The following is a 14,033-nucleotide window of genomic DNA, read 5'->3' as shown; positions in this document are numbered from 1 at the left end:
AATGAGAGGGAGAGGGTCAGCCAGTTCTGAGTTTGTCCGTGGCTCTTGGCCTTCTGGAGCTGAGAGCATGGAGATTTGCCATTGCCTGTTGGAAAATGCCTGTGATGATGTTTACTGCTCTTTAGGAGCTCCGTCCTTGAGTCTGCAGAGAGTCTAGGCCACCAGGGAAGGGGGTGTTCAGGCCACTACCAGGGTGGTTAGATTGTCACCCAGGGGTCAGACATCAGGCTCTGTGTTATCAGGATAGCTACTCTCTCCTTCTTTTTTAGAAACAGAAGAGTTTTAGGAAAGGGAGCCATAAAACCAGTTATCTTATAGCCTGCCTTATTTTCTGGTTGACTTCCATTGTAAAAATTGGAGAGAGATTTTTAGCACAAAACTATTTCCAAAACACTAAATTGATCCTCCTCCCTCCCCCCTCCCCCACACCACTGGGTTTTATGGACTCTTGTGCTGAGTCGTGGATCTTCCTCTTCCTTCCTCCCCACACTGCAGAAGTATCTCCTGTGATTGTGGCTATTTGTGTACTTGCTGGGTTCTCTCATCCTGATGAGGTGCTCCTTAAGTTAGAGCTGATATGATTCCCCTTTGTGCATCCATGCTGCCTGAACAAAGTGATTTCTCACAATAGCAACCAAGATCTTAAAAAGCAAGCCAAAGGGGTGCCTGGGGGGCTCAGTTGGTTGAGCTTCCGACTTCGGCTCAGGTCATGATCTCACAGCTCTTGAGTTTGAACCTCACGTGTGGCTCGCTGCTGTCAGCACAGATCCCTCTTTAGATCTTCTGTCCCCGCCTCTCTCTCTGCCCTTCCTCACTTGTGCTGTCTCTCAAAAATAAATAGATCTTACAAAAAACAAAAACAGAACCTCAGGACAAATTGGAGCTTAGCTGTCATGGCAGTAATTTACAGAATCTCAGACGGCAACTCAGATGGGCCATATCTTAAGTACCCAAATGTCCTTAATTGTAACTCTGACTGGGAAGGCAGACCCACCAGCCTGGACTTCTTGTTACAGTGGGGATCCTGTGACTTGCTGGCCATCAGAGATTTCTGGGCAAATGCTTTTTAACGGTGCCACGCACCAATTTGCAACAGAGGATGTTGGTAATTCTGGAACGAGAGGATTTCAAAAGCTGAAATTTGGTGCCGTGGCTGCCATTAGTTTGGTAACAAGAACAGTTGGGGGCCAAGTTGTACTCTGTGGTATCGAGACTCTGTCTTGGCCTTCCTCCCCTCCAGCAAGCCAAATTACAGCAGCAGATGGACCTGCAGAAGAATCACATCTTCCGTCTGACTCAAGGACTGCAAGAAGCCCTCGACCGGGCTGATCTGCTGAAGACAGAAAGGAGCGATCTGGAATACCAGCTGGAAAACATTCAGGTGAGAACCAGCAAAGGGAATTCTCTTAAAGATGGTCTGTGGAGGCAAAGCATGATGGCTAAAAGCCATCTGGGGAAATGGTCCCTATCTTTAGATATTATTGTGTGTTTTCCCCAATATTTCATTACGAAAATTTCCAGACATTCAGAGATGTTGGGAAATTTCTATAATGATCACACCTGAGATTCTAATATTAACCCCTGGCTCTTTTACTTTTTCACGTACTTGTCCATGTATCAGTCGTATGTGTGTGTGTGTGTGTGTGTGTGTGTGTGTGTGTTTTGGTTTGTTTTTGGCTGTAAGAATAGGACTAATAAATATTGGCCCACTGTGATTTGTGTTGAATGTTCATACGCCTACTATCCTAACGGCTTTATTTTTTATGTTCTTAAAGTACCAAATCTGCAAGTATACTTCTTTCTAGGACCAACCTTAATTTTGTTTTTCTGAATTTTAGGTTCTCTATTCTCATGAAAAGGTGAAAATGGAGGGTACTATTTCTCAACAAACCAAACTCATTGATTTTCTGCAAGCCAAAATGGACCAGCCCGCTAAAAAGAAAAAGGTGGGTCCGAGTGTTTGAAAAGTCGGGAGGTTTTGCTTCGTCATTATGATTCATGAAATACCATTGCGAAAGATAATTACAGAAACATCAACGAAAACAAAATGCACATTTTCTAGTTTTATATTGGGTTGAAAATAGGTTTTGAGATCGTCAGAATAGTCCTTAATGGAAGGCATGTCATTATCAAGTCTGTAACAAACTACTTTGTGTTCATAGCCTTTAAAATTATAGTGCCTGTTTCTGTTAAGGGAGTGATTTTTTTTTTTTTTTTCATTTCCTAAGCAGCTGGGTTGGGTGGCGGGGCGGGGGGGGCGGGGGGTGATAGTAGAGAGAGGTCATTGTATAAGACTCCAGAGGGATTAGCAGGTCATAGGTACAAGGCTGTAAAGAGAAAGGTCATGTGTGTGGGATTCAGGAGCGAGAGAGTGGTTCTCAGTTCTGCAGCAGGATTCTCAGGGCACGTAGACGGGAATCTAGAAAAGACTGGAAATCACTTAGTCCAGTCCTTTTGACTGGCAGAGTTCTAGCAGAAGACTGGGACCCAAGGAGGTGAGGTGACTTGCCCCAAATGCCCGACTGGATAGCTGAACACTCCACTCAGTGCTGCTCCATCCCTTTAAAGTGATAATAGACAAACAAATGAAAAACTATGACCAGAAAGAAAAGGAAACCAAACCCCACCCAGCTGTGGATGGGGTTCTATATAGACGCACCTGCGCAGATTTTTGATCCACCCACGACCAGTTTCCCTAAACCTCCGGAGCCCTCTTAGTAGGTTTGGCCAGGTGTTCTTAGTCTGCACAGGTCTCTTAGGACCTTGCAGTTCCCTTCCAAAAGCATTCCCAGCTCCAGGGGACAGCGGCAGCCCCCAGTGACCTGGAACACCAGAGAAGGTGCTGGAGCGGGCAGCTGGTGCCCATGTCCCCAGCGCTCTTTGCTACGAGGGGCGAGAGCAGCCTCCCCCGGGGTGGCCACCGGGGAGGGACGGTCTGGCACACCACGTGACTGTCTGTGCTTATTATGCTTGAAATTTAATCTTTTGTTGTGATATTTAATCTTTTGTATTTTAGCGGATTGTTATCTGATTGTGTCATGTGATGTAGTCAGGGTATTTCTGTTTATTTTTGGTGGTTAATTTTTTTTCCAGCCACATGATTCCCTGTGTTTTCCTTTTTCCTTCCATGTCCGGTACGTGTTTTCATTTGCCTTTTTTTTTTTTTTTTTTTTGAGTAAGCCCCTTGTTTTGACATCATTTTAGGATTCAAGTTTTTTGTCTCCTTTTAAAAAAAAACGCTCATCTCTGTGTCTTGTAACTAAGCGTCATGAGACAAATTCAAGGCAAGAGTGATTTCTGAACCATTCCTCCTGACTCCATCCTCCACTTCCATTTTTTGAGGGTAAAGACTCAGGAAATGGCTCTCCTTCTGGGGAATGCTGAAGGCAGAGACGGTGGCTGTACAAGCATCTTGAGCCCTCTTGTTGAAAATTTCCGAAACCCTATTTTTTTCCAGCCGGCTGGAATGGGCTGTGGTTCAGTCTCCCCTTTCCCCCTTCACATGCCATTTTTACTAAATCCGCTTACAGTGAGTATGCTCCTGGCTTTCGTGGTCTGCTCCTTTGAGTCAGAGTTCCTTCAGCTAAAGTGCCAGTTTCCAGGAGTTAGGAGATATCTCTGTTTCCATTGCTAGGGTTTATTTAGTCGACGGAAAGAGGACCCTGCTTTGCCCACACAGGTTCCTCTGCAGTACAATGAGCTGAAGGTGGCCCTGGAGAAGGAGAAAGCTCGCTGTGCAGAGCTGGAGGAAGCCCTTCAGAAGACCCGCATCGAGCTCCGGTCTGCCCGGGAGGAAGGTACGGGCACTCTCTACGCCACGTCTCTGGAAAAGGCAGAGGACCCGGCTCAAGCAGATTGGTTGTACTAGTTCAGCGTCTGTGTTTCTGGCCCAGTAAGCTCTCAGTCCAGATGTCCCAAGTCTGAAAAATTCACAGCATCCTTGGCATTGCCCATTTGGCACGATGCGTGTCCTTTTGGTCTCGGGTCCTTGAAAGAAAGCCCAGGGGCAGTCCACTTGGTTTGGGCTTCTTGGTGACCCGGCTAACCAAAAGGCATCTCACTGGTCTCTCTCCAGCTGCCCACCGGAAGGCCACAGATCACCCGCATCCATCTACGCCAGCCACCGCGAGGCAGCAGATCGCCATGTCCGCCATCGTGCGGTCACCCGAGCACCAGCCCAGTGCCATGAGCCTGCTCGCCCCGCCTTCCAGCCGTAGAAAGGAGTCGTCAACTCCAGAGGGTACGTTCTCAAGGGGCCCCTGGACTTTTGTGGGAAGTGTTCTTAATTGACTAAGAAAATGTGGACATATGGTAAAAGGGACAAGTAATAATACTAAGGGATAAAGAGTAAGAAGCGAGTCCTCTGTCCCCGGTGTCAGCTCCCTTACCCAGGGACCACCACTGTATTCTTCCCGCAATAGCTCATGCACGTAAGCGCATATCATATTATTGGTGTATCATATATAACTATATTTAAAGAGTATGAGAAAATAGGCATATTTTCCTTAGCCCTTTTCTCTATTAAAATATCAGAGCACACTAAGCTATACCCTGCAAAAGACCTTCTTCTTTTACTTAAAATGTTACCTTAGCGTGTATATTAATAATACATATGGGGCTAGGCGTGCCTGGGTGGTTCAGTCGGGTAAGCATCCAACTCTTGGTTTCTGCTCAGGTCATGATCTCAGTTTTGTGGGTTCAGGCCCCACATTGAGCTCTGTGTTGGCAGCATGGAGCCTGCTTGGGATTCTCTCTCTCCCCCTCTCTCTGCCCCTCCCCTACTCATGCTCTCTCTGTCTCAAAATAAACAAATAAACTTAAAAAAAATTTTTTTAATACATATGGCTTGACCTCGTCCTCTCTGAGGGCGGAATGGTTTCCCCTGGTGTGGGTATATGATGCACCTGTTAAACCGGAGCTTCTGTTGATAGATGTTTCCAGTCCCTCCTTACCATATGCACCTGTAGTGAAATTCTGCAGGTGCTGCAGCCATAGGATTAGTTCTTGGGAGATGAATCACTGTGTTAGAGGCTGTTTGCATTTGGAGTGCTGGTATATTACCAACAGTGTAAGAAGTTTTCTTTGTGAAAAGTACTCTGTTTGCCTAGAGAGGAAAAGGATTTAAAAACAACAACAACAAAAAGCCAGGGTGTGAGGGTGATTTTGCTGGGATGTTTGTCACCCTGTTGATCGCCAGGGTCGGCTCGGCTGATCTGGCTTCCGGGTGTCCCCTTCCTCCCTCACGGCTCACGTGCATCCCTCCCGAAGCTGTGCACTCAGTCCAAGAGGGCGGCCTTCCTGATAGAGGAGGACCATTGGGTCAAGGGTACAGGAGTAGCTTCGCACCCCTGTTAGGTCTCCAGGTCCATGTGTACGGGAACATAGGGGAGTCCAGCTTCCGAGACTCTAGACATCCAAACGAGGTGCTGCATGTGGCCGGCTGCCTTTCTTTAAACAAACAACCCAAGAAAAAACAGGCCAAGGGAGGTGGTTTGGAAGGTCTCGGGATTATGAAACCAAAAATTTTAGTTGCAAATCTTGATGGGCCTTTTGGTGTGGCGGTGGTTTTTCTTTGATGCCCTCTTATTTCCTCTGTTTCCACAACACTTTGAATTGAAGAGCTTTACTCTTTAAATTTTTTTTAAATGTTTGTTTATTTCTGAGAGAGAGAGAGAGAGAGTGTATGAGCAGGGGAGGGTCAGAGAGAGAGGGAGACACAGAATCTGAAGCAGGCTCCAGGCTCTGAGCTGACTGTCAGCGCAGAGCCCGAGGCGGGGCTTGAACCCACAAGTAGTGAGATCATGACCTGAGCGGAAGTCAGATGCCTAACTGACTGAGCCACCCAGGCGCCCCCGAAGAGCTTTACTCTTAAAGTCACCATGATGGTGATGGTAACATGGGGGAAAACCAATTCTGGTCCGTTGACAGGGCTCTGTAGAGCAGCTCCTCAAACCCCAAGAGCCTCCTGTGTGCGCTGCACATTAACGGAGTTCAGAGTGCGTTCGTGCCATTTACTCCTTACAACTTCCAGATAAAGGATGGGAGACCATGTTCTGTGGAGACACCAGTTTGGATTCAGAAATTTGGATCCTGAGCTTTCCTGTTTAAAGGTGCCTTTAATTAGGTCAGGTTGGGGGGGGGAGCTTTTACATAGGGGGGGGAAGCAATTTTATTATTTTGACAGACTGGAATATAAATGTAAGAATTAGATTTTTAAATGGTGCCTGGAGTGGCTCAGTTGGTTAAGCATCTGGCTTTTGGTTTCAACTCAGGTCATGATCTTGTACTTTGTGAGATTGAGCCTCGAGTTGGGCTCTGCACTGACAGCATGGAGCCTGCTTGGATTCTCCCTCCTCTCTGTGCCCCTCCCTTGCTTATGTTCTGTCTCTGTCTCTCTTTCTCTCTCTCTTTCAAAATAAAACATTAAAAAAAGAATTAGAATAAAATTTTTTTAATGTTTATTTTTGAGAGAGGGAGAGACAGAGCGCAAGTGGGGGAAGGTCAGAGAGAGGGAGACACAGAATCCGAAGCAGGCTCCAGGCTCCAAGCTGTCAGCACAGAGCCCGATGTAGGGCTCGAACCCTCAAACCGTTAGATCATGACCTGAGCCAAAGTCGGATGCTTAACTGACTGAGCCTCCCAGGTGCCCCAAGAATTAGACTTTTAAGGCTTAACAATTGAGTTTCTAACCAAAGGAGGTGATTCATGAAAGAACAGGATGTGAAGGAAGAATTCTCCAACTTATCAATCTATTAACTAGAAATTTTGTAATGCAGAACTGATGTTTAAACTGAATTCTGAAAACTTCTAGATATAAGATTTCATTTGGAAAACATAGCTTTCATGACTAAAATATTTACAAACATTCGATTTAAGAGCATATGTTTCCTTAGGCCCACAAACATCTTTGCTATCGCCTATCTTCAGCCAGTGATATGTTCTTTAAAAATACCCAACTCCCAGGGACACCTGCGTGGCTCAGTTGGTTGAGTGTCCAACTTCAGCTCAGGTCATGACCTCATGGTTCATGGGTTTGAGCCCCGTATCAGCTTCTGTGCTGACGGCTCAGAGCCTGGATCTTGCTTCAGATTGTGTTTCCCTCTCTCTCTGACCTTTGTCTGCTTGCACTCTGCATCTCTCTCTCAAAAATAAATAAACATTAAAAAAAGATACCCAAGTCCTAATAACTGGATAATGGAGATTTGAAGTTGATTCATAGAAATTGAGATGCATCTGTTAGTGTTAAAATAGTTTCACGCTCTCTAACTAGCCTGCTGTAATGGTCTTTTAACAGCTTTATTGAGATAAATTCACCTACCATACAATTCACTCATTTGAAGTGTATGACTGGATGTTTTTTTCATAAGTGCACAAAGGTGTATAACCATCTAATGTGGGGACATTTTTTGGCCTCAACCTTTCCCTCCCCCCAGAACTCTGCACCCATTAGTAGTCACGCCTCACTCTCCTCTCTCCCTGACCTCTGGCAGCACTAAGCTGAATAGATTTGCTGCTCTGGACATTTCATATAAAGGAAACCATACCGTATTTTTTGTGTCTGGGTTATTTCACTGAGCATAATGCTTTTGAGATTCACCTGTTTTGTAGCATTTATTAGTACGTCACTTTTTCTGGTTGAGTAATATTCTATTGTATGGCTAGCATATCTTGTTTATTAATCCGTTGATAATCATTTGGGTTGTTTCCATCTTTAGGCTACCCTAAATAATGTTGCTGTGAACATTTATGTTGCGGCTCCATATATTTTCAGTTTTCCTGGGTATATACCTAGGAATGGCACTGCTGGGCCACACCATTGCTGGGCAATCCTAATTTTAACTTTTTGAGGATTGAAACCAACTTGACAACAAACTATAATAAAAAAAAAAAGTCTTCCAGAGCGGCTGCACCATCTGACATTCCCACCAGCAGTGTGTGAGGATTCTGATCTCTCCACACCTTCACCTTATTTTCCATATTTCTGATTCTAGACCTCCTTGTGGGTATGAAGTGGTATCTCTTTGTGCTTTCGGTTTGTGTTTTTCTTTCTTTCTTTCTTTCTTTTTTTTTTTTTTTGTTTATTTATTTTGGGAGAGAGAGAGCATAAGCAGAGGGGAAGGCAGAGAGAGAGAGAGGGAGACACAGAATCCCAAGCAGGCCCCAGGCTCTTAGCTGTCAGCATGGAGCCCAGCACAGGGTTCGAACTCACGAACTATGAGATCATGACCTGAGCTGGAGTCAGACGCTCAACCGACTGAGCCACCCAGCGCCCCTGATCTGTGTCTTTCTAATGACTAATGATGTTGAGCATCTTTTCATGTGCTTCTTGGTCATTTACTTATCTTCTTTGGAAAGGTGTCTAGTCAGATCCTTTGGCCATTTTAAAATTGGGTTGTCTTTTTTATTATTGAGTTGTAAGAGCTTTTTACATATTCTAGCTACAAGCCCCTGTCAGAGATATGATTTCCAAGTACCCTTTCCCATTCTGTGGGTTGTCCTTTTACTCTCTTGATGGTATCCTTTGCGGCACCTAATGAATTTTTAAATATTTTCCTTCAGAATTCAGCCGCCGTCTTAAGGAGCGCATGCACCACAATATTCCTCACCGATTTAACGTAGGATTGAACATGCGAGCCACAAAGTGTGCTGTGTGTCTGGATACTGTGCACTTTGGCCGCCAGGCATCCAAATGTCTTGGTAAGAGCAGCAGTGGTGCATTTGCTGTGGGCACCTGCATGTCTCCACCTAAACAAATCTATCTGGTGGGAGTGGGGTGTTTTTTTTTCTGTAAAAATTTTTCACCATAGAGCGCATCCATTTTCAAGCTTTTCATTCCAGTGGCAGGACGCTATTTTCCCTGTTAAAGGAGTGAGCTTGTACATGTTTCCAGCTCACGTCTTCCCCCTCACCCCCGGTGCAAAATGCCTTGTGCTTTGCTGCTTTCCAGCCCTCCGCCCTCCCATTTTGCCAGGGGTGGTGGAACCACGCGGGTGGGCCCTTCACACACCTGTTTGTGGCAGCCTGGGGAGAAGCCAGGACAATTGGGCGGAGAGCACTTGACTCTTATGTTTCCTCTCTGTAGGGAGGACGTGGCTCCCGGGAAAGCTTGGGGACTCACCTGGGGGATGGGGCCGGGCCCCTGGCACCTGGCTGGGCTCGGCTAGCGGGGGAAGGACTGGTCCAGGGTCACACAAGGTGTTTTCAGCCTGTTCACTGCTTTTTCCCAGAATGTCAGGTGATGTGTCATCCCAAGTGCTCTACGTGTTTGCCAGCCACCTGTGGCCTGCCAGCCGAGTATGCCACGCACTTCACCGAGGCCTTCTGCCGGGACAAAATGAACTCCCCGGGTCTCCAGAGCAAGGAGCCCAGCAGCGGCCTGCACCTGGAAGGGTGGATGAAGGTGCCCAGGTACTGTGACAGGGTGGCTTGGGCTGGGGCACGTGCTGGTGAAGATGCCACCCCAAAATATGCCACTTTGGAATGAGGATTATTTTGAGCCAAAGGCACTTGAGAAACAGCAGGTCTAAGAAGGACCCTCTGACCTCCCCTTTTCTCTTCCTGAAAGTGGGAGATAAATCTCCCATGTGAGAGCAGCCCTCCCTTTTCCAGGAGGAAAGAAATACTCTCACCAGAAACAGGGAGCCAAGGCTTGTAGAGAAAACTCTTTGCAGATAAGCCTTGTGAAAGTAACTCTTCTCTTCCTTTGGCCTCCCCATACATCTTAGTTGCTTTTCCTAACTGCTACTCTTTGTTCAAGCTAGTGCACAGACACTTGGGCCTATCTGCCTTCGGGGTCTTTATTTTCTTGTGAAGATTCCCAGGTACACGTAAAATAAAAAATAAAAACCGTATGCTTATCTCTTATCTACTTATCAGTCTGATACGCGTGGAATTCCTAGGCCAGCCACAGAACCCAGAAGGGTGGAGGGAAGCTGCGCCTCGCCTGACACATGGACGGCACAGGCCACTTCCATTCCCCAGGTGTTCTAGGGAAGCGTCTTGGCTAGGATTCCCCTCCCTTCCTCCTGAATCCAAACCTTTGTTCTTATCCGTCCCTGTGTGCCCAGGAATAACAAACGAGGACAGCAAGGCTGGGACAGGAAGTACATTGTCCTGGAGGGATCTAAAGTCCTCATTTATGACAGCGAAGCCAGAGAAGGTAAATTAAGAATTCAGGGGGAATTTCATTGCACGCGGTTGACCCAGGTCTCCCAGTCTTGGCGTGAAGGCTTTGTTTTTCTGACTGCGTTGCAAGCCTTCTACGATTTTCCATTTTTGAAAACTAAAAACCAAATGACTTCGCTAAAGGTTATTGGTACGATACTCACGTCTATAGGTCTCCCCTCTGAGGAACGTGCAGGGTGCTGCCCTGAAGATTCTACCTGCTAATACACCTACAGAGAACTCCTGCCTCAGTCAACTAACCCATAAATCCGCATCGTCATCAGAAATTTGACTGTGCTACTCATCTGACACACTTTATTTTGTTTTTATCTTCCCTCTCCGCCTTCTCTGCACACCTTTTTCCTTCCTCCTTTGTTCTCGTGCGCCTCTTTCCATGCATACTCTGTCTCTCTTGCCCTGTCTCTCTCTGTTCCTCTCTTCTCCCCCTCGTTCTTGTTCCTGTTCTTTTGGTTTTCTCTCTGCCCTTCCTCTTTGCACCAAGCTGGACAGAGGCCGGTGGAAGAATTTGAGCTGTGCCTTCCCGACGGGGATGTATCTATTCATGGCGCCGTTGGTGCTTCTGAGCTTGCAAACACAGCCAAAGCAGGTGAGCAGAAGCAGGAGACCCATCCGGGGGCCGCGCTGTGCTGGATGAATGAGCGGGGTGGGGGGAGAGGCCACCCTCCTTGGCTCCCCTGTCTTAGTGGGGACTAGGAATTGCGTGCCTGGGGGGATGACTGACACCTCATGGCCATTCCTCCTGGGAGTGAGGGGAATCAACAGCTGACCCCTGCTCTCTGTCCCATGCCCTAGATGTCCCCTACGTACTGAAGATGGAGTCTCACCCGCATACCACCTGCTGGCCCGGGAGAACGCTCTACTTGCTGGCTCCCAGCTTCCCCGACAAACAGCGCTGGGTCACCGCCTTAGAGTCTGTGGTCGCAGGTGGGAGAGTTTCTAGGGAAAAAGCAGAAGCTGATGCTGTGAGTATGGGGCCGGGTGCTGGAGTTTGTCTTTGTAAAGTGGGCTGACTTGGGAACTGACCTGGGTGGTGGGGCTCCTGTTGCCGCCTCTCCGGGGTGGGGGGTGATGGCCCGAGACTGTCATGACCGGGATTCTTGTGTGACTGAGACACGGGCTCTATGCTGGCTTGTCTGGTGTCACCTCCCCCCGCCCCCCACAGTCCTTTAGAATGAAACAGTCAGTCAGTGCCATTAGCCAGCTCTTGGGGACAGCGATTGATCTTGGTCATGGCAGCAAATGTACTCATAAGGAAATCCTCTTTCTTGTTTACTCTGATGAGTCTATTTGCAAGCACTTGGCCATGGAGCAGCACAAAAGTCTGCCGACAGCCGTGCCAACTTCGGGAAGGCTTTTCGTCACCACATGAGCTGCCCTTCTGTAGGCAGCTTGGAAGCCTTCTTACCCTTAAGATGTTGAAACTGTAGATGTGCCTTGATTGGCATCACTCTCCCTGGAGAGTTCCAGGATATAAACGGGGCTCCTTGCTCATTGATGTTTTCTCCACCAAAGACCAAACACTGGGCTCCTAGTAAACCCCTTCAGTGTTTGCAATGGTGAACTTCTTAACCATGAGCCTCCTGATTGGAGCTTTGCTCACTGGGTGGACCTGTTTTTATGACTTATTTTGTGGTTACCTGTGTGAGCCTGTTATTGAAATCCACATTAATATGTGTACAATAGGGCCGTGACTGTATTTCCTACGAGCTTCTGCCTGCGTGGGTTCAGGTAAAGAGATTCAGAAGCTTGCTTCTTTGCTGCTGATGCTGTGCTTTGTACTTTTGCTGCAGCCTGAAGGGGAAGGAGCCTTCTATGTGGCTTCTTAACCCTTTGCAGGGGGAATCTTTTTCACCTCGGCTTATTTCCTACCGCAGAAAAATCTCTCGACATCTGTTTTATTTCTGTATCCAAGCTGAGCCAGAACTTTGATGCTAATTAACAACCACCCCCAGAGATAAGCAGTTAACATCCACGTTTTGCCTTCTGAACTCAGATCAAAATAGGGGGCAGGCCAAGAGCAAATGTGTGTTTCTGCATTTTTAGGAGTAACCTTACTTCCTTCCCAGCACCAAACTTCTCTCTCTTCTTGCTTTTATCTCTCTGGGTGGTTTGGTCATGAACAGTTCTGTCTTACCATGTCCTTGTTGTTTTCTTTTCCTTTCTTTCTTTTTTAAATTTGTTCCAATATGAAAAGAAATTGCTTGGAAACTCCCTGCTGAAACTGGAAGGTGATGACCGTCTAGACATGAACTGCACACTGCCCTTCAGCGACCAGGTAGCACCATTCCCTGGACACTGGCTGTAGTGCCCTCTGCAGTCAAGAAAGAAAGAGCTGTTGCTCTTCCTCGTTGGGGTTGTCACAGGGATGTGGTCATGCATAATTATGTTGTGCTCGTGACCTTCTCTCCTTGCAGGTGGTGTTGGTGGGCACTGAGGAAGGGCTCTACGCTCTGAACGTCTTGAAAAACTCCCTCACCCATGTCCCAGGAATCGGAGCGGTCTTCCAAATTTATATCATCAAGGACCTGGAGAAGCTACTCATGATAGCAGGTGATAGGCCAAGGACATGGCGCCTTCTCTTCACTGTCGAGGGAAACTATTAGAAAGCCAAGTGTCATGCTTGCGACACAAAGGCAAGGCAGGCCCTCCTGGAGGCAGATGGGAGCAGAAGCGGCTCTTCCCTCCCTTTCCCTGCCGGTGCCCAAGCTGATGGTGCTCTCTGCCCAGATTCATCCCCACGGTGACCAGTGCAGCACAGTGTGACAGCCCCATAGAACACTTCACCATTACTCCAGGTGAAGAGTAGGAGCCTCAGAATCTCTGTAACATCAGACCCTCTGATGCCGATACCATGGCGACGTCAGCGCCACCTTGACACCACCATGGCCTTCTGAGAGCTTGCCAGTTAGCATGTTGCCTCCCATTTCTGTGTAACGCCTCAGAGACCCTTCATCTGTTCGCCACTGGTTAACATTTTGCCGTATTTTTTCTCTCTTCCTGTACAAGCGTACACCACGTGCACACACACTAACTCTTGAGCTGTCTGAGAGTCCCTTGCAGCTGTGACCCCAAATTCTTCAGCATATCACCTACGAACAAGGGCATTCTCTCACATAATCATGGCAGATTGTTTTTTCTATCTTTATTGGCAGTATTATTTTTTTTAAGGGAAAATAGTAATTTGTTGGCTCAATTTTCAAAACATCCATAGTCAGGTCTGTTTTAGGTGTGGCTGAAATAATATGGTCAGGAGCTGGCCTTTCTTGGGCTCTCAACTCTTCCTCTCTTTGCCTCTTTTGCTTCTTTCTGCTTGCTTGCCTTCCTTGCTTTTCTTCCTTTCCTTTCCCTCCCTCCCTTCCTCTCCATTCCCACCTTCCTCCCTTCCTTCTGGACTTCATTCTTTAGAACCATTTTAAGTTCTCAGTGAAATTGAGCAGAAAGGACAGAAAGTTCCAGTATTCCCCCTGTCCCGACTGTCAGCATCCCCAACCAGAGTGGGGGACATTGGACATAACTGGTGAACTTGCAGTGAACTATCATCAGCCAGGGTCCATGGTGTCCGTGAGGGTTCACTCTTGGTGGGTTTGGACAGACATGTAGTGGCATGGGTCCGCTGTCATAGTATCCCACAGAATAGTTTCACGTGGCACCGTTTTTAAATTCAGGAAATCTACCCCTTATCGGAATGCAGGTGTCTGACATACTGCGCATAGTTAGATTTTACCTGCAGCTCCAATAATGTCCTTTGTGTTATTTCCCCCGATTTGTGATCCAGTCCCGGACTGTGCATTGCACTCAGTAGTGTCCCATTAGTCTCCTTTATTTTTTTTTTTTTAAACGTTTTTTAT

General features: G+C 47.1%; 1 protein-coding gene across 4 annotated transcripts in view; it reads left to right on the top strand.

Annotated features, from left to right (window-relative positions):
* The window catches only part of CIT (citron rho-interacting serine/threonine kinase), a 165,941-nt gene that overhangs the window by 133,787 nt on the left and 18,121 nt on the right, over window positions 1-14,033 (top strand). For 2 of the 4 annotated variants that reach the window (XM_039240508.1, XM_039240432.1), the window contains exons 28-38: window positions 1,241-1,381; window positions 1,839-1,946; window positions 3,680-3,797; window positions 4,076-4,240; window positions 8,560-8,697; window positions 9,228-9,408; window positions 10,068-10,159; window positions 10,667-10,771; window positions 10,978-11,147; window positions 12,380-12,460; window positions 12,600-12,735. In XM_039240508.1, the coding sequence (XP_039096439.1) occupies window positions 1,241-1,381; window positions 1,839-1,946; window positions 3,680-3,797; window positions 4,076-4,240; window positions 8,560-8,697; window positions 9,228-9,408; window positions 10,068-10,159; window positions 10,667-10,771; window positions 10,978-11,147; window positions 12,380-12,460; window positions 12,600-12,735 (1,435 nt within the window). Of the gene's footprint in view, window positions 1-1,240; window positions 1,382-1,838; window positions 1,947-3,634; window positions 3,798-4,075; window positions 4,241-8,559; window positions 8,698-9,227; window positions 9,409-10,067; window positions 10,160-10,666; window positions 10,772-10,977; window positions 11,148-12,379; window positions 12,461-12,599; window positions 12,736-14,033 lie in introns of all 4 variants that reach the window. The other 2 variants (XM_039240361.1, XM_039240298.1) reach the window with 1 other exon arrangement.

The sequence above is a fragment of the Hyaena hyaena genome, unplaced genomic scaffold, assembly GCF_003009895.1.
Source record: "Hyaena hyaena isolate Hyena2069 unplaced genomic scaffold, ASM300989v1 scaffold_0, whole genome shotgun sequence".
Taxonomy (NCBI): Eukaryota; Metazoa; Chordata; class Mammalia; order Carnivora; family Hyaenidae; genus Hyaena; species Hyaena hyaena.
Note: the sequence above shows the minus strand (reverse complement) of the source record. Positions and strands in the feature narration are given on the sequence as shown.